A 24,102-nucleotide genomic window follows, 5' to 3' on the forward strand; every position below is an offset into this window, starting at 1 on the left:
ATGATAAACAAAGTAAAACAGACAGTTATTTTCATTAGATTTTTTTTCAATTTCCCCCCATATATATATATATATATATATAACCAAACATAAAAATGTAGTAATATAACAATTACATAAAAATAAGTCTAAAAAGAAAGGCATAAAAAATTATTTGATTAATCAAATGAGAAGATACTTTAAGGCTTCAAATCTGCATGTACAAAAAATTCTGAAAATGTATCCGTTCAGGCAGAGTGGTAACAAGCCTGATGTAGAAGTGGTTAAACAAAGTGTTCTTTCATATCCAGACTGGGTCATAAGCTATTAGGAGACATAGTTGTTTAGAAATTTGCTCATAATTATGGACATTTATCAACGGGTTTAGTCGGGTTTTCTTTACTATAATTGTCGCAAAATTGTTGCAACTGCGACTACGCGATTTTTCGTGCGACATTTTGACTGGAAAGCGAGAAAAGCAAGTTTTCCTAAAATTTACTATGTAGTAATAATTTTAAAATGGACTACAGGTAGTCAGGTATTTATTAACTGTGACAGTCGCAACTGCGCAAAAAAAAGTCGCAACAGCGTTAAAAATTGACTAAATTTACTCCAGCTCAAACATGGAGCAGAAAAAGCTACTACCAAAGTAAAAAAGGAAAAATTGCTTACATGAAAGAAAATTATTAACAGGCTGAAACCAGTTGATAAATACGTCGCACATAAGCAAAAAAAAAGTAAGGAAAAAATTACTAAAAAAAAGAATACATAAGCAAACATTGGTAAATGTCCCTCATTATGTTTTCTATCTTTTCCTGTGCAGTCCAATGTGCTTTGTTTGTGTCATTACAGTAAGTCTTTCTGCTACCGACGCCTGCAGTACCTCAGCTCCCGTTTCCAGATGCATGTTTTATTGAATGAGATGAAAGAGTTAGCAGCTCAGAAAAAGGTGCCACACAGAGACTTTTACAACATACGTAAGGTGTGTACATCTACATTCTCTGATATTTAGCCATTGAAGCTTACAGTGTGAAAAACTAACAGTAAGCTCTCCTCCCAAAGGTGGACACTCATATTCATGCAGCATCCTGCATGAATCAGAAGCATTTGCTCCGATTTATCAAACGGGCAATGAAAAAGAACTTGGAAGAAATTGTTCATGAAGAGGGCGGAAAAGAGCAGACGCTGCGTCAAGTCTTCCAGAACATGAATCTAACTGCATATGATCTCAGTGTGGACACTCTGGATGTTCATGCGGTGAGAACGATATTTATACGTAGGAAATAATAGGTTCTATATGAAGTAATATAAAGGTAGTAATGTGGTCAGACACAGTGTGTAAAATAAGTATTGACCATGTCACCATTTTCCTCCTTAAATATATTTCCAAAGGTGCAATTGACATTAAATGTCACCAGATGTTGGTAAAAACCCAAGTAATCCATACATACAAAGAAACCAAAACAAATAAGCACAAAAATAATGTTATGTGTGATAATGTGAAATGACATGGGGAAAAAGTATTCCTGTATGAAGAAACTAGTCACATGCATTGCTTTCTTCCAAACAGTCTTCAAATCTTCAAGGTTATGTGGGCCTCTTCCATTAATCTTCAGGTTTTCCATAGATTTTCAATGGAATTTAAGTCATGTGATAAGCTGTGTGTTTGGGATCATTGTCTTGCTGAAATGTCTACCCTTGTTTCATCTTCATGATCCTGGTAGATGGCAGCAGAATTTTGTCAGGAATGTCTTGGAAAATTTGCCTATTCATTCTTCCTTCAATTTTATCTTGGTGTTGTGGGGTAAATGTGTATACAGACCATGGCAGCGGAGTACATTACTTACTGTTTTCTTTTAGCCAACAGTACCTGCTAATTCCAGGTCCTTTTGAAGCTTTCACAAGTGGTCCTTGGCTCTTGGACAACTCTCCTGATTAGACTTTTCACTCCCAGAAATCTGGTCAAGGCACATTTATGGTAAAATGATTGTCTTTCCACTTCCGGAAAGTGGAAGATTCAGAAGCTTATAATTGCGCCTGTAGCCACGTCATTGTTATGTTTTGCATTAATTAGGTTGCGAGGTCTTAAGAACGTTGAATGCTTTTACCCATCATGAGATGTGTCTTGTGTGACAACTTGGCAATAAGACCTTTTTGTAGGCCATCAGTTGGGATTGAACCAGCTGATATTAATGTGCACTGACAAGGGGCTGGATTACTTTTTAAATACTGATAGATTTCAGCTGTTGTCTTGGCTTTCCATGCATTTTCTCTATCGGCACCATTGAGGGACACAGACCGTGGGTGTATCTTGCTGTCTCTAGGAGGTGTGACACTATGGTAATAAAAAAAGTCAGCTCCTCCCAGCAGGATATACACACCTTCAGGCTCTGAGCTAGTCAGTTTAAGTTCCAGAGCAATAGGAGGAGACCAATAGGGCAAAGAAAAACCCAAAACTGTCCGAGAACCAGAAGAAGTCAGTTTAAGCTTAGTGTCTGAAGGAGGTGGACATGGGCTGGATTGTTCAGTCCAGGTCTTCAGTTTTTTATTTTCCTAGTATAGGGACGTGTTAGTTTTTTATTCCCTTTCTTTTCCGTTTTCAGGTGGGGACTCAGGAACTGCGGTTCACTGTTTCCCCATTGCGAGTAAGGGGGCACAGACATTGCGTATATGCGCTGTTAACCCCCCCTCGCCAGCGATCAGCGCCTGGGTGGTACCTCATGGGTCAGGGTCCCCCTATTTTCCTGCTCGCCTCGCTCGCGCATAGCAGCCAGGCGTGATGCAGGTAACTAAAGCTGACTGAAGACTTCACTGAAGACTTCATTAGGTAAGTTCTTCTGACTAAGGTAAGTACTTTCCCTCTTTCTCCTCAGGTAAGCGGACTTGCAACTGCTGGAGACCCCCTGTTTTTGCCCCACCTTTTCAGGTTGGGCTGGCTTCCTGGGAATGGACTTTTATTGAGGACTTTATTCTGGAGGAGCAGTGGCACTCTGAGGGGGCATGTATGTTATGTTTGGCACTGTGTGTGTGTAGTGTGTTACGTTGAAAAGCGCCTTATATGCGGCTTACAGCAGCTCTCAGCGCCGGCTTGCTTTTGTTTTCTCTGGCAGTCTCTGCCGGCGTATTTACCCTCGAGCGCATATGGGAATGACATATTAGCTAGGGTCAGGAGCGGGCTCCATTACAGCTCCTTCTCGGCCTGGTTTAAGCTCCGCCGACTGGGCTGTCGGAGCTCTTCTGAGGCGCGCATCAGCCTCCAATCAGCGCTGTGTGTGCGAATTTCAGTTAGAGGGGGGGCCAACTAGTTAGTACCTCTGGTGCAGGCACGCCCCCCTCTACCATTGTCCGTCCCTTTCTCACTCTAGCTGCATGGAGCTGTTCTCCTCTCTGCTCCTGCTCCTCGTCTCCTCATGCTTTACGCTCTCACAAGCGTACTAGGGGTGCCTCGTCTGACTCTTCCATTGAGTCTTCAGATTGACGTGGGCGTTCCCCTCATGGGTCCCGCCCCCCCTGTCATCTGGGCACAAACGTCGCTCCTCCAGAGGACGTTCTCGGAATCGCCGCTCTGCCACGCCAAAGCTGCGTACCCGGTCAGGGTCGCCTCCCTCCAGGACTGCCTCTACTCATTCACTTCCCCTGGTGAACTGGTGGACGAGGCTTCCGAGCCGGCATCTGACTCAGAGGACCGCTCGGACTCAATTGCAATGGTGAACTCAGTGGTGACAGCCATAAGAGACACCTTTCACTTAGAGGACCCAGGATCTTCGGATGTCTGTCCAGAAGTATCCTTTCATCGTGCTAAGTCAGCACCTCAAAGGTTCAGCTCTCACGCTGACTTTGACAACATTCTGGAATCTGCATGGAAACATCCAGACAATAGGTTCCCGAGAATCAAGACAATCCAAGAACGTTATCCATTTGTCAAGGACTTTTTCGCTCAGGTGGTTTCCCCTCCCTCAGTGGATCCACCAATCTCCCGTATCTCTAGGGCGACTACACTGCCTCTGGCAGTTGCCGCTGCCTTCAAGGATCCCACAAACAAGAAGGTAGAATCCTTAGCAAAGTTTGTTTCTGAAGCAGCTGGCTCTTCTTCCCATCTTCGCCTCGACATGGGTGTCCAAGGCCCTGTCGGAGTGGTGCCAAAAGCTCCATCAGGATATCTTAGCGGGATCCCCCCCAGAGGATCTATCTGCTCTGGCTCTCCAATGCTCTAAAGCGGGGGGCTTTCTGTGCGCAGCTTCCACGTTGTCAGCCCGTTGTTCTGCCTTTGCTGTGGGTCACCTAGCGGCTCTCTGCCACTTTATGTGGCTTAAAGCTTGGAATGCGGATGCCGCTTCCAAAAGGTCTCTCACTGAGCTTCCCTTTACGGGTGGCCGTCTTTTTGCCGAACACCTTGATGAGATTATCTCCGAGGCAAAGGGAGGTAAGAGTTCCTTCTTACCTCATAATAAGGCTCGCCCTTCTTCCCAAAGGAAGTTCCTTTTTTCCTTTCGGTCATTTCGGACCTCTGGTTCCGGCTAAGGGTCCGGGCAGGCGCCCTCAGGGGACAAGAAGGCTCCCTCATGCCGGGCACACCCGGCTTGGAAGTTGCACTCCAACCGGTCCGGCCGTTTTGCACCCAAATCGGGCAACCGCAAGCTTACTTCTGCATGAAGTGAGGCCCCCACCCGCGTTTTTTTCGGGTGGGAGGTCGTCTTTTGTTTTCCGAGACATCGGGACTTCACATATTCAGGACTCTGGGGTCAGGGATGTCGTGTCCAACAGTTACTGGATCGAATTTGCCTCCCTTCCGAGGGATCGCGTTTTTCGATCCCGGGCCCCCCGGTCTCCTCCTCTGGCGAAGCAATTTCGAGCGGCTCTCCAGTTCCACCGTTCCTCCAGGGGAACGTTTTCGGGGTTTCTATTCACATTTTTTTTGTGGTCCCCAAGATGGACGGTTCTGTGCGACCAATCCAACCTTCACCGTCTCATCCATCTCTTCAGCATGGAATCTCTCCGTTCGGTGGTGGCGTCCCTGGAACAAGGTGAGTTCCCTTCATCGGTGGACATCAAGAATGCCTACCTCCATGTGCCAATATTTCCGGGCCATCATCGGTACCTCCGCTTGCGGTTCCGGAGGGGCACTTTCAATTCGTAGCCCTCCCTTTTGGTTTAGCCACGGCTCCTCGGGTCCTTACAAAGATCCTTGCACCAGTTTTGGGCCTGTTTGGTCGAGGGGAATCTCGGTGATATCCTCTCTGGACAACCCTCTCATCAAGGCTCCAACCAGAGTCCAGACTCTGGAGAATCTGGACGTCACTCTCCACTCTCTGACTCGCTTCGGGTGGATGGTCAACCGGGACAAGTCAGTCTTCTGTCCTACCCAGTCTCTAACCTTCCTGGGACTTCGATTCGACGGCCTCTGCCCGCATTTGTCTGGTGGGGGGTCCGCTCCCTTCGGACCCAGGTATCAGTCTCCATCTGCACTTGTATAGAAGTCCTGGGTCGGGTGGTGGCAACTATGGAGACCGTACCCATTGCCCAGTTTCATTACCGCCCCCTTCAACTGGCGATTCTCTCTCGATGGAACAGGTCTCCTCTGTCCCTCGATCGTCAGATTGTTCTCCCTCGCAGGGTCCGTCAGTCTCTGCTCTGGTGGCTCCGCTCCCCCCTTCTTCTCCAAGGGTGGTCATTTCTTCCCCTTCTCTGGCAGGTTGTTACAACGGTTGCCAGCCCGTCGGGCTGGGGCGGCGTGTTCAGGGATTGGTCGGTCCAGGGACTCTGGTCTCCCCTGGAGACCCTTTTTCCGATAAACATATTGGAATTACGGGCGATTCTTCTTTGTCTTCTTCATTGGGAGTCCAGTCTTCAGTCTCGTCCTGTCCGCGTTCAGTCGGACAACGCCACGGCCGTGGCGTACATAATCGACAGGGCAGCGCTCGCAGCTCGGCAGCCATGGCCGAGGTGACCAAGATTCTCACCTGGGCGGAGAGTAAGGTTCCGGACATTTTGGCGTTTCACATTCCGGGAGTGTTCAACTTGGAAGCGGACTTCCTCAGTCAGTCCTCACCTGACCCCGGCAAGTGGTCTCTTCATCCGGAGGTCTTCGCGCAGCTCTGCGACCTCTGGGGCTTCCGGACGTGGACCTCTTCGCGTTCCGGCACAATCGGAAGATCCTTCCGTTTGTGTCCAAGTCCCTGGACCCTCAGGCTCTGGCCGTGGACGCCCTAGTGATTCCTTGGGCGGGGTACGCCCTACCTTATCTGTTCCCTCCTCTTCCGCTCCTTCCTAGGGTTCTGAGGAAGCTCAAGGCAGAGGACGTCCTCGCCTTTCTGGTAGCTGTCGATTGGCCCCGAAGGTCGTGGTACGCCGACGTAGTCAGGCTCCTGGACGACGCTCCTCTGCGCCTTCCGCCCCGCCCGGTCCTACTCTCAGGGTCCTCTTGCCACCCCAATTTACAGTCGCTGCATTTGTTGGCGTGGCGGTTGAGACTGCGGTTTTGAGGGCCTGCGGGTTCTCTTCACAAGTCATTCACACCATGCTCTAAGCTCGTAAGCCCTCCTCCGCGCGAATTTACCACCGTACTTGGCGGTTTTATTTTCGTTGGTGTGAAGCTCAGGACTTCTCCCCGGTGACCTTCTCGGTTCCCCGTCTTCTCTCCTTTTTTTGCAGTCGAGGTTGGAACTGGGGTTGTCTCTCAGTTCCCTTAAAGGTCAGGTTTCGGCCCCTGGTTTCTATTTCTCATGTCCGGACCTTCCTTCAAGGAGTGGCGCATGCTGTTCCTCCTTATCGGTCACCTTCTCCCCCTTGGGACTTGAACTTGGTTCTGAGTGCCCTCCAGGGTGAACCCTTTGAGCCCCTTAGAGAGGTGTCTCTCCGTCTCCTTTCTTGGAAAGTGGCATTTCTTGTTGCTATCACCTCCATCCGGAGGGTGTCTGAACTGGCAGTTCTTTCCTGCCATTCTCCGTTTCTGGTGATCCACCAGGACCGGTCGTTTTCCGGCCAGTTCCTTCCTTTTTGCCTAAGGTGGTCTTGGCCTTTCATCTCAATGAGGACATTTTCCTCCCGTCCTTTTGCCCGGCTCCTTCTCATCCTAGGGAGCGCTTACTACACAAGCTGGATGTAGTTTTGGGCTGTTCGGTCTTATCTCTCCATCGCTTCTTTGTTTCGTCAGTGTGATTCCTTTTTCGCCCTTACGGAAGGTCGTCGCAAGGGACAACCTGCTTCCAAGGACACCATTTCGAGGTGGATTCGGTCCGCCATTGCGGAAGCCTATCGCTGTAAGGGGAAGATTCCTCCTTTCAGGGTTGTGGTTCATTCCACACGTTCTGTTGGGATTCCTGGGCTCTCCAGAATAGAGCCTCGGCCTCGTAGATTTGCAAGGCGGCTACCTGGTCATCTTTGCACACTTTCTCGAGGTTTTCCGAGTTCATACTTTCGCATCGGCTGCTGCTAGTCTGGGTCGTGAAGTGTTGCAGGCGGCAGTGGATCGGCAGTCTGCCTGATTACTTATCTGCCCACCCAAGGGACGGCTTTGGTACGTCCCATGGTCTGTGTCCCCCAATGGAGCCAATAGAGAAAAGGAGTTTTTTTAACACTTACCGTAAAATCTCTTTCTTGAAGGGTCCATTGGGGGACACAGCTCCCGCCCTTTTTGGGTTTTTCCTTTGGTTCTCTGTCCGAGGGTGTGTTCAGTTGTGTTTTTTCTTCTGGTTCTCGGACAGTTTTGGGTTTTTCTTTGCCCTATTGGTCTCCTCCTATTGCTCTGGAACTTAAACTGACTAGCTCAGAGCCTGAAGGTGGGTATATCCTGCTGAGAGGAGCTGACTTTTTTTTATTACCATAGTGTCACACCTCCTAGAGACAGCAAGATACACCCACGGTCTGTGTCCCCCAATGGATCCTTCGAGAAAGAGATTTTACAGTAAGTGTTAAAAAAAATCTCCTTTTTTCACCTCCCTTTCTTCATGTGTTCAATACTTTTTCCTTGTGCCATTTCATACTATTACACTAACTTAAAGGAGTAGTCTAGTGAAAAGAATCTTCAGTCTGTTGTGCCCGGGCTGCAAAAAAAAAAAGAAAAAGAAAACAAACTTTAATTCACCTTTCTCTGTTCCCCCGGAGCGCTGCTACAGCTGTTCGGTCCTCCGGTCCGGTCTTCTTCCATGTGCATGGATCGTCACACTGTGCTCAGCCTATCACTGGCCGAGGCAGGACATTGCTGCGGCCGGTCATAGGCTGAGCGCAGTCTGACGATCTGTGCGCTGCGGAGAAGGAAGAAGACCGGACCGGTGGACTAAACAGCTGTAACGGCGCTACGGAGGTAGGTGAGTTAAAGTTTGTTTTTTGCTTTTTTTTTTTTTTTGCAGCCCGGGCACAATGGACTGAAGATTCTTTTCACTAGCCTACTCTTTTAATTTCTGAGCTTATTTGTTTTGGTTTCTTTGTATGCATGGATTACTTGAGTTCAAAATATGGTGAACATTTCGTGTCAATAGCACCTCTGGAAGTATATTTAGTGAGACAAAGCGTTATGTGCTCAATACTTATTTCACCTGCTATATTTCTAAATTTACTAGGTAATAGTAAATTTCTCAATGTAGGGGATTGTTTATCCACCACTCTTATGTCATCTTGCATGATTTTTGTTTTTTAAACTGGATCTTGTTCTAAGATAGGTGCATAATGATGGACAATCTGTCCTCTTTTACCACACTGGTTGCTAAAGGGAATTGTAAAATGAATCCTTTTATTATGTTTTTTTCTCCTTCTATTTTTTATTGGACTTGTCCTGGACTTATCCTCCAGAAGATCCATTCTGTCTAACTTTAGCGCCCTGTTTTTGGCTTTTATCATATAGAACTTAGAACAGCCCCATTTCAAAAGATGTTTGGACAACTCAGTATGTCAGATAACTCAGTATGTCATTGGGACTAGATCCTCTGACCCTTCTGTTTTATTCTATGCCTGAATTGGCTTACTGTTCTCCCGTGGCTTTGATTGCACTACTAGTTGCCAAAATAGCTCTACAAAAATTGTTCCAACCTACTGTGGCCACTATTACTGACTTCCCGTCCAAACTCAAAGACTGCATGGAATTAGAGGTGTTGAGCCATATAGATACCAGAATGAAGGAGTATTTTATTAAGTGTTTATTCACACTCTGAAATAGTACTTTTATGATCCTATTTCTGGATACCTCTTGGTATATGGAGGCAGATATAAGTGGTATTTTGGGTACTCCATGATAACACTCAGCCTGTGGGATCTTTACGAGTTCTTCCCTGGGGTTTTGTCTGTGCCGAGTTGAGGGTGAGGAATGTACGACTGTATTTGGTTTTATTATGTTTTTTAACTTTAGGCTTTGTCATCATGTTGACAAAGTCCTTCTTGTATCCATGATTTGCTAAACATGGTCATAATATCTCTGTTGTTTATAAGTTTTTTCTAAATAATAAAATCGTCAAGTATCATATTGCTGAATATAAGATAAGAGTGGTAACAGGCAGGCTGCCTTCTTAAAGGAGTAGTCCAGTGGTTTACAACTTATCCCCTATCTTAAGGATAGGGGATAAGTTGCAGATCGCGGGGGGTCCGACCGCTGGGGCCCCCGCGATCTCCTGTACGGAGCCCCGACAGCCCGCTAGAAGGGGGCGTGTCGACCTCCGCACGAAGCGGCGGCCGACACGCCCCCTCAATACAACTCTATGGCAGAGCCGAAGCGCTGCCTTCGGCAATCTCCGGCTCTGCCATAGAGATGTATCGAGGGGGCGTGTCGGCCGCTGCCTCGTGCGGGGGTCGACACCCGCTATCTCGGCGGAGAGCCGGGGCCCCGTACAGAGAGATCGCAGGGGGCCCCAGCGGTCGGACCCCCCGCGATCTCAAACTTATCCCCTATCCTTAGGATAGGGGATAAGTTTTTCATCACTGGACTACCCCTTTAACTTTTCAGCCTGCCTGTTACCAGTGACTGGATCTGCATAATTCGTATCATCAGTGAAATGTGCAAAATTTTATGGATAATGGGCAGTCATTTAAGTCCAATATATTGGTCTGAGAAAAATTTAATTCCAGTCTGCTTATATGATAAACTGAAAATTTGTACACCACCATCTGTGGTCAGTAGGTGGCAGTGCAAAACCCTCATGCTCATATATTTTATATTCTTAACACAAACATAGTGATACACAGATTGTTCCACGTCATTGCATGTGACTATAAAATGAAATTAACTTTTCTTAATCTTGTTTGTATTGATTTATTACCACAGGACAGGAATACTTTCCATCGCTTTGATAAATTCAATGCCAAATACAATCCAATAGGTGAATCTGTTCTAAGGGAGATCTTCATCAAAACAGATAACAAGGTGTCAGGAAAATACTTTGCCCACATAATCAAGGTATGCCTTGTTTTTGCATCTGTACAGTGTATTAGATATAGACAGCTATATGCAATTGCTGTTGCATATATATACTTTCTTGATTTTCTGGGAGTCATACACAGAGTAAACTCTTTGACCACCATAATTTTTTATAAGAAAACACATAATTGCTTAATGTGGATTGACCTCAACCCAATTATGAATCTAATGAGTTCACCTGGGTAAACTTCAGCACAAGCAGCCTAATCATATAACCAGGTGCAGTGATCATACACCACACCAAAAGCCAGATGATTAACCCCTTAAGGACGCCGGGCGTATCCATACGCCCCCGTTTTAAAGTCCTTATGGACTGAGGGCGTATGGGTATGCCCGTGAGAATTCCGGTCCTCACCGGGCGCGGACCGGACCGGGGTGACTGCTGATACCTATCAGCATGCACCCCGTGCAAACCCCGGGGGGGTCCCGAGACCACCCCATGTCGGCGATCGCCGCTTATCGCCGGACAATTCAGACCTGCGATTTGCGACTATTCCGGGTCAATCGGGTCTCTGGTGTCCTGGAAAAAAAGGGTGAATGGGGTTGTCTGAGACAGCCCCATTCACCCTTACCCAGCAGGAGTGAGGTGGTCGTTCCGACCGATCAATCACGACCCTGCTGGGTGGCGATCGGGACGGTGAAGATGGTGGCGATCGGCGCTGGCGGGGGTCTCCTACCTAGCGCCCTGGTCCGGCAGGGGCCCCCTCGGGATTGGTGGTGGCCACAGCAGCAGCAGGATCGGTGGAAGTGGCGGCGGTCCTGGCGGCAGGATACAGCTGTTGCTTAGCAACAACTCGCAGCATGCACAGCCAAAGGGCATGCTGTGAGTTGTAGTTTTGCAACAGCTGGAGTTCCAACTACAACTCCCAGCATGCCCTTTGGTAGTCTGTGCATGCTGGGGGTTGTAGTTATGCAACAGCTGGAGACACATTTTTTCTATGAAAAAGTGTGCATCCAGCTGTTGCATAACTACAACTCCCAACATGCACAGACTACCAAAGGGCATGCTGGGAGTTGTAGCAGTGTGTCTCCAGCTGTTACAAAACTACAACTCCCAGCATGCCCTTTGACTATCAATACATGCAGATTTTTGCAGATTTGCAGCAGCTGGAGACACATTGGTTGTGAAACAGAGTTTGTTACCTAACTCAGTGTTTTGCAACCAGTGTGCCTCCTGCTGTTGCAAAAATACAACTCCCAGCATGCACTGAGAGACTGTACATGCTGGGAGTTCTAGTTTTGCAACAGCTGGAGGCACACTGGTTGCGAAACACTGAGTTAAGTAACAAACTCTGTTTCGCAACCAATGTGCCTCCAGCTGTTGCATGACTACAACTCCCAGTATGTATGGTCTGTCAGTGCATGCTGGGAGTTGTAGTTTGGCAACAGCTGGAGGTTTGCCCTCCCCATGTGAATGTAGAGGGTAGATTCACACGGGCGGGTTTACAGCGAGTTCTGCTGCAAGTTTGAGATGCGGCAAACTCCCTGTAAACCCGACACTACACTACACAAAATAAAAAGTAAAACCCTACATATACATATACCCCTACACAGTCCCCCCCCCCCCCCCCCAATAAAAAAAAACTTATTGTGCAACAGTGTTTCCAAAACGGAGCCTCCAGCTGTTGAAAAACATCAACTCACAGTATTGACGGACAGCCACTGACTGTCAAGGCATGCTGGGAGTTTTGCAACAGTTGAGACACCCTGTTTGCGCAATACTGCAATATATTTGCGGCGGATTCAAATCCCCAATTTAGGCCTCAAATACGCATGGCGCTCTCTCACTTCGGAGCCCTGTCGTATTTCAAGGAAACAGTTTAGGGCCACATATGGGGTATCTCCGTACTCGGTACGGCACTGTTTTCAAAACGGAGCCACCAGCTGTTGCAAAACAACAACTCCCAGTATAGCCATTGACTGTCCAGGGATACTGGGAGTATTGCAACAGCTGGAGGCACCCTGTTTGGGAAAAACTGCCGTAGGGTAACTTTGGAATCGGAGGCAAGTCAAATTCTTGCGCCCGGGTCCGTCCCTATGCAAATTCCTAATTTAGGCCTCAAAAACGCATGGCGCTCTCTCACTTCGGAGCCCTATCGTATTTCAAGGAAACAGTTTAGGGCCACATATGGGGTATCTCCTTACTCGGGTGAAATGGCGTTACAAATTTTGGGGGGCTTTTTCTCTTTTTACCCCTTATGAAAAGGTAAAGTTGGGGTCTACACCAGCATGTTAGTGTAAAAAAAAATATATATTTTTACACTAACATGCTGGTGTTGCCCCATACTTTTAATTTTCACAAGCGGTAAAAGGAAAAAAAGACCCCCAAAATTTGTAACGCTATTTCTCCTGAGTACAGAACTACCCCATATGTGGGCGTAAAGTACTCTGCGGGCACACGACATGGCTCAAGAGTGAGAGCGTGCCATGTACATTTGAGGTCTAAATTGGTGATTTGCACAGGGGTGGCTGATTTTGCAGCAGTTCTGACATAAACGCAAGACAATTAATACCCAGATGTGACCCCATTTTGGAAACTACACCCCTCATGGAATGTAACAAGGGGTAAAGTGAGCCTTAACACCCCACAGGTGTTTGACAAATTTCGGTTAAAGTTGGATGTGAAAATGAAAAAAAAAATATTTTTTCACTAAAATGCTGGTGTTGCCCTACATTTTTCATTTTCACAAGGGAGAATAGGAAAAAAGCCCCCCAAAATGTGTAGCCCCATTTCCTCTGAGTAAGAACATACCCCATATGTGGATGTTAAGGGCTCTGCGGGCGCACTACAATGCTCAGAAGAGAAGGAGCACCATTGGGCTTCTGAAGAGAGAATGTGTCCGAAATTGAAGGCCATGTGTGTTTACAAAGCCCCCCGTGGTGCCAGAACAGTGGACCCCCCCACTTGTGACCCCATTTTGGAACGTACACCCCTCACATATTGTAATAAGGGGTACAGTGAGCAGTTTACACCCCACAGGTGTCTGACAGATTTTTGGAACAGTGGTCTGTGAAAATGAAAAATGTAATTTTTTATTTGCACAGCCCACTGTTCCAAAGATCTGTCAATCGCCAGTGGGGTGTAAAAGCTCACTGCACGCCTTATTGAATTCTGTGAGGGGTTTAGTTACCAAAATGGGGTCACATGGTGGGGGGGGTGCACTGTTCTGGCACCACGGGGGCTTTGTAAACGCACACGGCCTCCCACTTCTATTCCAACCAAATTCTCTCACCAAAAGCTCAATGGCGCTCCTTCTCTTCTGAGCATTGTAGTTTGCCCGCGGAGCACTTTACATCCGGATATGGGGTATTTCCATACTCAGAAGAAATGGGGTTACAAATTTTGGGTGGCTTTTTCTCCAATTACCCCTTGTGAAAATGAAAAATTTGGGGTAAAACCATCATTTTTAGTGAAAAAAATAAAATGTTTCATTTTTGCGTCCAGCGGAAATTTGTCAAGCACCTGTGGGGTGTTAAGACCCTCTGTACTCCTTGTTACGTTCCTTGAGGGGTGTAGTTTCCAAAATAGTATGCCATGTGTTTTTTTTTTTTTTTTTTTTGCTGTTCTGGCACCATAGGGGCTTCCTAAATGCGACATGCCCCCCAAAAACCATTTCAGCAAAATTTGCTTTCCAAAAGCCAAATGTGACTTCTTCTCTTCTAACCATTGTAGTGCGCTAGCAGTGAACTTGACGTCCACACATGGGGCATTTCCAAACTCAGAAGAGATGGGGTTACAAATTTTGGGGGGCATTTTCTCCTATAACCCCTTGTAAACATTTTAAATTTGGGGGAAAACCAGCATTTTAGTGAAAAAAAAAAAATTCATTTACACAGCCAACTTTAACGAAAAGTCGTCAAACACCTGTGGGGTGTTAAGGCTCAGCGGACCCCTTGTTACGTTCCTTGAGGGGTTTAGTTTGCAAAATGGTATGCCATGTTGTTGGTTTCAGAAAAACTCACTCTCCAAAATCCCATTGTCGCTCCTTCCCTTCTGAGCCCTCCAGTGCACCCACAGAGTACTTGGCATACACATATGAGGTATTTCCTTACTCGAGAGAAATTGGGTTACAAATTTTGGGGGGCTTTTTCTCCTTTTACCCCTTGTAAAATTTCATAAACTGGGTCTACAAGAACATGCGAGTGTAAAAAATGAAGATTTTGAATTTTCGCCTTTACCTTGCTGCTATTCCTGTGAAACACCTTAAGGGTTAACACACTTTCTGAATGTCATTTTGAATACCGTATATACTTGAGTATAAGCCGACCTGAATATAAGCCGAGGCCCCTAATTTCACCCCAAAAACCCAGGAAAAGTTATTGACTCGACTATAAGCCTAGGGTGGGAAATGCATCATCCCCCCTGTCATCATCCAGACCTTCGTCATTAACACCCCCGTCATCATCACCCTGTCATCATCCCCCCCTTCATCATCACCCTGTCATCATCCCCCCCTTCATCATCACCGCCTGTCATCATCACCCTGTCATCATCCCCCCCCCCCCTTCATCATCACCGCCTGTCAATCCCTTCATCAGTGGTCTTCAACCTGCGGACCTCCAGATGTTGCAAAACTACAACTCCCAGCATGCTGGGAGTTGTAGTTTTGAAACACCTGGAGGTCCGCAGGTTGAAGACCTCGGTGGGAAGGAAGGGTGAGCTGTTCTGGGCCATCTATGCTGTAGGGACCGTCCGGTGGGGAGGGTTAGTCTTTCCAGGCTGTCCATCTTCACCAGGAGGCCCTCTTCTCCGTTCCGGGCCGGCCCCGGACAATTGACGTTGCCTTGACGATGACGCATGAACGTCCCTGTGCGTCGTTGTCAAGGCAACGTCACTAGTCCGGGGCCGGCCCGGAGCAGAGAAGAGGGCCTCCCGGTCAAGATGGACAGCCCGGAACGACTAACCCTCCCCACCGGACGGTCCCTGCAGCATAGATGGCCCGGACCAGCTCACCTTTCTTTCCCACCGAGGGGAGGTGAGTAGAAAACTTAAAGGGGGGTCTGGATGATGACGAAGGCCGCAGTGGTCTTCAACCTGCGGACCTCCAGGTGTTTCAAAACTACAACTCCCAGCATGCCTGGACAGACGATGGTTGTCCGGGCATGCTGGGTGTTGTAGTTTTGCAACATCTGGAGGTCCACAGTTTGAAGACCACTGAGAAGGGATTGACAGGCGGAGAGTTCACTCGAGTATAAGCTGAGGAGGGCGTTTTCAGCACGTAAAATCGTGCTGAAAAACTCGGCTAATACTCGAGTATATACGGTACTTGGGGGGGGTTATGGTGCGGTTTTTATAGGGGTATGATCTAAAAATACCCCTTTAATGGGAAATGTAGGCTGCATTAGAGAATCACAGTGAATTGCAAACCAACATGGAGCCAATCTTATGCTTGCCACATCAGCTAAAACAGGTTAGCATATGCAAGAATCCCTACATTATTATCTAGTATTAGTCTATGCTGCACTGATGCTGCAATACATAAACAAAATCCTGAGTGTTTCTTTAACCCCTTGAGGACGAGGCCATTTTTTCATTTTTGCACTTTAGTTTTTTTTTTCCTTCTCCCCTTCTAAAAATCATAACACTTTCAGTATTCCACCTGCAGACACATATTAGGGATTGTTTTTTGCGCCACCAATTTTACTTTGTAATACCGTCAATCATTTTACCACCAAATCTGGGAAAATCAGAAAAAAAATATTTGTGAGGCAACATTGAAAAAAAAAACGCCATTTTGTAGCTTTTGGGGGCTTCCGATTCTACGCAGTGCACTTTTCGGTAAAAATTACACCTTATATTTATTCTGTCGTCCATACTATAAAAATGATATCCAACAAATAAAGGTTTGATTTTACTTGTTTTACAAAAATTATAACTTTTTGTACAAAAATTTTAATGTTTAAAGTTGTCCTCTTCTGACTCCTATTACTTTTAAATTTTTCCGTATATAGGGATATGTGAGGGCTAATTTTTTGCGCCGTGAACTGGAGCTTTTATCTGTACCATTTTCATTTTTTATGGAACTATATGATCACTGTTTATAATTTTTTTTTAGGGTAAACAAAGTGACCATAAATACGCAATTTTGGACTTTGGAATTTTTTACGTATACGTCATTGATTGTGCGGTTAAAATAACATTACATTTTAGACATTTACGCATGCGGCGATACCACATATGTTTATTATTCAAACTTTTGTTAGGGAAGGTGTTAATTGACATTTATTAACTTTTTTTTTACACTATTTTAGTCCCCATAGGGGACTATTACATGCAACCTTCTGATTGCATACACTGATCAATGCTATGCCATATCATAGCATTGATCAGTGTTATCTGTGCTCGATTGCTCCAGGCTGCTGAGGCCTCCTGGAGCATCGAGCCACAGATCGGACGGCGAGGAGGCAGGTAATGGCCCTCCCGCCGTCCTTTCAACTGATCAAGACACCGCTGTTTTACCGCGGTTATCCCAATCAGCTCCGCTGAGCTGCCGGGACTGTATTTTCTTTATTATAGATGCGGCAATCAACTTTGATTGCTACGTCTAATAGGTTAATGCCGGGCATCACTGCAGTTGGTGACGTCCGGTATTAGACATGGGTCCCCGCGGCAGATAGCGACTGGGACCGACCCACTATGACGTGGGGACATCTCGTGACCCCGTGTCATAGAAGGGGAATAGGACGAGGGCGTACAGGTACGCCCTTCGTCCCCAAGAGGTTAAAGGGGTTATCCCGCTGGAGTTTTTTTTTTTTTTACAACTTTGTCCACTTAAGGGTATGTTCACAACCTGGAATATCCATGTGGAATTCCACTGGAATATTTTGCTCGAACATTCCGCTGCAGTAAAGTCTCATTGGTTTCAAAGGAATTCCACTGCACTGTGCAGACAATGGAATTTCTGCGGCATATGTTTCTCCCGTGGAAATCCTGATTCTGGCATTCGCAGACTAGTCTATTTGTTCTGCAGATTCCGCTCGGGGATGCATTGCCATCTATAAGACGAAGCATTTCCGAGTGGTCCTAGCAGCCGCTGGATTATTCAAATGTGCAGAATGTCCACCCGTGTTTTCCATGCGGACATTCTTCACATTTTCGAGTATGAACTTGTGTGAACAGTGTGAACTTAACGTGACAGTGTATAAAAAAAAATTATAATAATTTTACTTACCTCCTCAGGTGTCCCACTCTGGTTCCTGGCTGCTCTCCTCTTTCTCTCAGAAATCGCTTTTTTGCCATTCATAAGTCTGGGAAAGACAAGCAACCTGGCTGTTATTATGTGTGTCATTCAGCTTTCCCAGACTCCTGAATGGCAGATTCAGCTTCATTGCTATTTAGTAGTTTGGAAAAGCTAAAAGACACACATGGTGACAGTAATTCCAGGAGAACCAAGTGGCTTCACTGCTGAGGTGCCGTGTAGTCCTGACCTGAGCCTTCTGTCATTTTTCATGCACTCTCATCTAGTCCTCATGCCCCTGTGTCCCCTGGATGCTCTTTATGCTTTGGCATTCCTCCTCACACTTATTTTTTCATGCGTGAGGAAGTGAGGCATTGCTTGGGTGTACCTACCGGCAGGCATGCCCTGTGAGGGATGATCACGATTGGTTGGTGGTGGAATGTAGGAAATATGAGCAGAGCATCGGCTGGCTGAGACAACTGTCTAGAACGGGCTGTAGAGATCTCAGGCAACCTGGCATTTGGAATTTGTTAAGGCTTGGTGTACGCACCATACATTACTTATCCTGTATTGTCCCTAAATTACATTCTGTATTATACTCCAGAGTAGAGCACTGCCATGAGATTGCAATACCACAGGTTCTGCAGGAGAGGGCGGTGGCAGGCGGTTACACGACATACAGAGGGTCCCCCAAAATCCTGTGCAGTCCAGCCAACCTCTGAAATACCACAGGGGCTAATGAAATGGCACAAGGCAGTTATGAAATGGGGGTAATAAAATGGCACATGAAGTAATGAAATTACACGGGGGGCAATCAAATTGCATCAAGGGGGTGGGGTGGCGAGGAGGGGGTCATCTCTAAATACTTTTTAACAACACTTTAACAATACTTTTTACAACATTTTGCAGGATTGGGACACATGTTGGGCGAGCAAGTGGGAGCTGAACATACACCTTTCGAGAGTAGGCAGCAATTGGCAGAAAAGTAAACAGTCCTGCACAATGTGCTACTTTAGAGCTGTACTCACTATTTTGCCGGTACAGTCACACTGGCCCTGATTTACTAAGAGTGTCGGGTTATTTCTCGGTCGCTTCATTGGGGGACACAGGAGACCATGGGTATTATGCTTTTATCCACTAGGAGGCTGACACTAGGCAAAAAAAGAAGTCGGCTCCTCCCAGTAGGATATACCCTCCCACAGGCACTGAGCTAATCAGTTTTAGCTTAGTGTCAGTAGGAGGCAGTATGATAGCGGCCGGCTGCCTGTATGATCGCGGCTTTCCCCGTTTTTTCAACATGCCACAGCCATTGGACTTTTAATATCTGGCCGTTGCGCCATTACTCGGCGCCGTTACTGTCTTCTTTTCCCCCCTTCCCCCCGGACAGGTGCTCCATGGGTTAACATACCCCTTCTCCCGTGGTGGGGACGTGGACAACGCGTACTTTTCACTGCTTCACGGCACTGCTTCTCCACGTCCCTGCTGTGGGGTTTAAAAAAAAAAAAAAAAAAGCTTCTCATGGGCCGCTCTGCGCCCTCCAGTGGCCAATGGCTGACTGGCTAATTGTTCAGCACTGTTCTCTCTCCTGTGTTAGGCTCCCCTCTAGTGGCCAAAAGTGGTAATTGCACCTGCATAGCTTTTTTATGGTCATTTCTCATGCCGTTGTCAGTTTGGCAGTCTGGAGTATTTCCCTCAGATCTCCTGCTTCCTAGTATGCTCCCCCATGCCTTGAGGGCATTCATATCGCTTCTCTGCCTTTTGGATACAATGTAATGTAGTATCTGTTCTTATCAGTCTAATTTCTGATATACTCCCTATCTGGGGACCATATATTAACCCCTTAAGGACACAGCCCATTTGGGCGTTAAGGACGCAGACAATTTTATTTTTACGTTTTTGTTTTTTCCTCCTCGCCTTCAAAAAAATCATGACTCTTTTATATTTTCATCCACAGACTAGTATGAGGACTTTACCATAAAATGTATGGCGCAACCAAAAAAATACTATTTGTGTGGGGAAACTGCAATTTTGCTAATTTTGGAAGGTTTCGTTTTCAGGCCGTACAATTTACGGTAAAATTTACATGTGTTATTTATTCTTTGGGTCAATACGATTAAAATGATACCCATGATAATATACTTTTCTATTACTGTTGTGCTTAAAAAAAATCACAAACTTTTTTACCAAATTAGTACGTATAAAATCCCCCTATTTTGAAGACCTATAACTTTTAAATTTTTCCGTATAAGCGGCGGGTATGAGGGCTCATTTTTTGTGCCGTGATCTGTACTTTTTATTGATACCATATTTGCTTATATAAAACTTTGAATACATTTTTATAAAAAAAAAAATTGGAATAAAATGTTATAAAAAAGCAGCTATTTTGGATTTTTTTTCTTTACGTTCACGCTGTTCACCGTACGGTATCATTAACATTTTATTTTAATAGTTCAGATATTTACGCACGCGGCGATACCAAATGTGTATATAAAATATTTTTTTAACACTTTTTGGGGGAGAAATAGGCGAAATGGGACAATTTACGTTTTTATTCGGGGAGGGGGTTTTTCTAATTTTTTTTACTTAATTTTTTTACTTTTTTACTTTTATTTTTATATAGGGGACTATTTATAGCAATCATTCGATTGCTAATGCTGTTCAGTGCTATGTATAGGACATAGCACTGATCAGCGTCATCGGTCATCTTCTGCTCTGGTCTGCGGGAAGGCAGCGGAGGCAGGTGAGGGGACCTCCGTCCTCTTTTTTTTTTAACATGGGAGTCAATGGGAACCGTACAGACCTGTATGTGCATACGGTTCCATCCAGTTTTTACCATACGGTTTTTGACTTTGCACAGTTTTTTTTTCTTGGAATTTCAATCAAACAAGTGAAACTATTAATAATGGGGTGAAAAGTTAAAAACATATAAGTTTTTTCTCTTAAAAAACGGATGCAACCGGACATCATTTTTCAAACCGTATACGGTTTTTAACCGTATACAGATAAAACTTTGTACACACGTTTTGATACAGTTTAGTCAGGTTTTGAGGAATCGTTTTTTTTTTATCAAAAACCTGATAAAAAAAACTGTACTGCAAAAAAATTTTTTGCACATCTGACCACTGTCACTTTAAGCATTAATGTCTCTGGGATGCTTTTACTTATGAATTTGATTCCGAGAATGTTTTTTTGTGGCATATTCATCTTTATGTTAGTGATAAATTTTCGTTGATGCTTGCGTCATTTCTTAGTGAAAAATTCAAAAATGTATGGAAAATTCAAAAATGTAGCATTTTTTTTAACGTTGAAACTCTCTGCTTATAAGGAAAATGGACATCCCAAATACATTATATATTGATTCACATATACAATATGTCTACTTAATGTTTGCATCATAAAGTTGACATGTTTTTACTTTTGGAAGACATCAGAGGGCTTCAAAGTTCAGCAGCAATTTTCCAATTTTTCACAAAATGTTTAAAATCTGAATTTTTCAGGGACCAGTTCAGCCTTCATATTAGAAATACCCCATAAATGACCCCAATATAAAAACTGCACCCCTCAAAGTATTCAAAATGACATTCAGGAAGTGTTTTAACCCTTTAGGTGTTTCACAGGAATAGCAGCAAAGTGAAGGAGGCAATTAAAAATCTTCATTTTTTACACTCGCATGTTCTTGTAGACCCAGTTTTTGAATTTTTATAAGGGGTAGAAGGAGAGAAATCTTCCTAAAATTTGTAACCCAATTTCTCTCGTGTAAGGAAATACCTCATATGTGTACGTAAAGTGCTCTGTGGCTGCACTAAAGGGCTCAGAAGGGAAGGAGCGACAATGGGATTTTGGAGAGTGAGTTTTTCTGAAATGGGGGGCATGTCACATTTAGGAAGCCCCTATGGTGCCAGAACAGCAAAAAAAAAAACACACACATGGCATACTATTTTGGAAACTACACCCCTCATGGAACGTAACAAGGGTATAGTGAGCCTTAACACCCCTCAGGTGTTTGACGACTTTTTGTAAAAGTTGGATGTGTAAATTAAATTTTTTTTAATAAAAATTTTTTCATTAAAATGCAGCTTTTTTCCCAAAATTCTACATTTTTACAAGGGGTAATAGGAGAAAATGCCCCTCAAAATTTGTAACCCCATCTCTTCTGAGTATGGAAATACCGTATATACTCGAGTATAAGCCGAGTTTTTCAGCACGATTTTTCGTGCTGAAAACACCCCCCTCGGCTTATACTCGAGTGAACTCCCCCACCCGCAGTGGTCTTCAACCTGCGGACTTCCAGAGGTTTCAAAACTACAACTCCCAGCAAGCCAGGGCAGCCATCGGCTGTCCGGGCTTGCTTGGAGTTGTAGTTTTGAAACCTCCGGAGGTCCGCAGGTTGAAGACCACTGCGGCCTTCAACATCATCCAGCCCCCTCTCACCCCCTTTAGTTCTGAGTACTCACCTCCGCTCGGCGCTGGTCCGGTCCTGCAGGGCTGTCCGGTAAGGAGGTGGTCCGGTGAGGAGGTGGTCCGGGCTGCTATCTTCACCGGGGAGGCCTCTTCTAAGCGCTTCGGGCCCGGCCTCAGAATAGTCACGTTGCCTTGACAACGACGCAGATGCGTCGTTGTCAAGGCAACGGCTCTATTCCGGGCCGGAAGCGCGGAGAAGAGGCGCCCCCGGTGAAGATAGCAGCCCGGACCACCTCCTCACCGGACCACCTCCTCTCCGGACCACCTCCTTACCGGACAGCCCTGCAGGACCGGACCAGCGCCGAGCGGAGGTGAGTACTCAGAACTAAAGGGGGTGAGAGGGGGCTGGATGATGTTGAAGGCCGCAGTGGTCTTCAACCTGCGGACCTCCGGAGGTTTCAAAACTACAACTCCCAGCAAGCCCGGACAGCCGATGGCTGCCCGGGCTTGCTGGGAGTTGTAGTTTTGAAACCTCTGGAGGTCCGCATGTTGAAGGCCGCAGTGGTCTTCAACCTGCGGACCTCCGGAGGTTTCAAAACTACAACTCCCAGCAAGCCCGGACAGCCGATGGCTGCCCGGGCTTGCTGGGAGTTGTAGTTTTGAAACCTCTGGAGGTCCGCATGTTGAAGGCCGCAGTGGTCTTCAACCTGCGGACCTCCGGAGGTTTCAAAACTACAACTCCCAGCAAGCCCGGACAGCCGATGGCTGCCCGGGCTTGCTGGGAGTTGTAGTTTTGAAACCTCTGGAGGTCCGCAGGTTGAAGACTACTGAGGGCGAATGATGAGAAGAGGATGATGAAGGGGGGGGGGGGTGTGGGGATGATGAAGGGGGGTGGGGATGATGAAGGGGGGGGGTGTGGGATGATTACAAGGGGATGATGAAGGGGGGATGTGTGGGATGATGACAAGGGGATGATGAAGGGGGGATGTGTGGGATGATAAGGGGATGTGTGGGATGATGACAAGGGGATGATGAAGGGGGGATGTGTGGGATAAGGGGATGTGTGGGATGATGACAAGGGGATGATGAAGGGGGGATGTGTGGGATAAGGGGATGTGTGGGATGATGACAAGGGGATGATGAAGGGGGGATGTGTGGGATGATGACAAGGGGATGATGAAGGGGGGATGTGTGGGATGATAAGGGGATGTGTGGGATGATGACAAGGGGATGATGAGGATGTTAATGACGGGTCTGGATGATGACAGGGGGGGATGAGGTATTTCCCACCCTAGGCTTATACTCGAGTCAATAACTTTTCCTGGGATTTTGGGTTGAAATTAGGGGTCTCGGCTTATACTCGGGTCGGCTTATACTCGAGTATATACGGTACCTCATGTGTGGACGTCAAGTGCACTACGGGCGCACTACAATGCTCAAAAGAGTCACATTTGACTTTTAGTAAGCAAATTTTGCTGAAATAGTTTTTGGGGGCATGTCACATTAAGCAAGCCCCTATGGTGCCAGAACAGCAAAAAAACTAAACAAAAAACACATGACATACTATTTTGGAAACTACACCCCTCAAGGAACGTAACAAGGGGTACAGTGAGCTTTTACACCCCACAGGTGTTTGACAACTTTTCGGTAAATTCGGATATGTAAATTACATTTTTCTTCTCTAAAATGCTGCTGTTACCCCAAATTTTTCATTTTTACAAAGGGTAATGGGAGACAAATCCTCACAAATTTTGTAACCCCATTTCTTCTGAGTATGGAAATACCCCATATGTGGATGTAAAGTGCTCTGCGGGTAAACTACAATGCTCTGAAATTCTGTTGCATGATAAATAAAGCAAAGTAACTCTGCACCAGGACGTAACTTTACATTCATGGTCGTTAATAGATTAACAAACAAAAAGTAAAAAAAAAATAAAAAAAGGAAATGAAGAGAAATTCCCCAACATTTTTAAATGTAATATAAAAAGCTACTAAGGGGACAAAGTAACAGGATTTTCAAAAACCCACACTTTTTAACAGATTCGCCACACCTCAAGGCAGTCGGGTTTTCAAGTTCAGTATTTCACTATTTTTCTGGTGGGTTTTTAAATACAACTGTCGGGTTTTCAGGAAAATGTTGGG

The 24,102-nt window shown here is 45.9% G+C and overlaps 1 protein-coding gene and 1 pseudogene across 5 annotated transcripts in view; both read left to right on the top strand.

Moving 5' to 3' along the window:
* Nucleotides 1-24,102, top strand: part of AMPD2 (adenosine monophosphate deaminase 2) — a 177,442-nt gene that overhangs the window by 127,871 nt on the left and 25,469 nt on the right. For all 5 annotated transcript variants that reach the window (XM_056557879.1, XM_056557883.1, XM_056557880.1 and 2 more), the window contains exons 9-11: nt 832-961; nt 1,042-1,236; nt 10,229-10,360. In XM_056557879.1, the coding sequence (XP_056413854.1) occupies nt 832-961; nt 1,042-1,236; nt 10,229-10,360 (457 nt within the window). The remainder of the gene's footprint in view (nt 1-831; nt 962-1,041; nt 1,237-10,228; nt 10,361-24,102) is intronic.
* Nucleotides 19,302-19,470, top strand: LOC130359795 (U2 spliceosomal RNA; annotated as a pseudogene).

The sequence above is a fragment of the Hyla sarda genome, chromosome 2 (genome assembly GCF_029499605.1).
Source record: "Hyla sarda isolate aHylSar1 chromosome 2, aHylSar1.hap1, whole genome shotgun sequence".
Lineage (NCBI taxonomy): Eukaryota > Metazoa > Chordata > Amphibia > Anura > Hylidae > Hyla > Hyla sarda.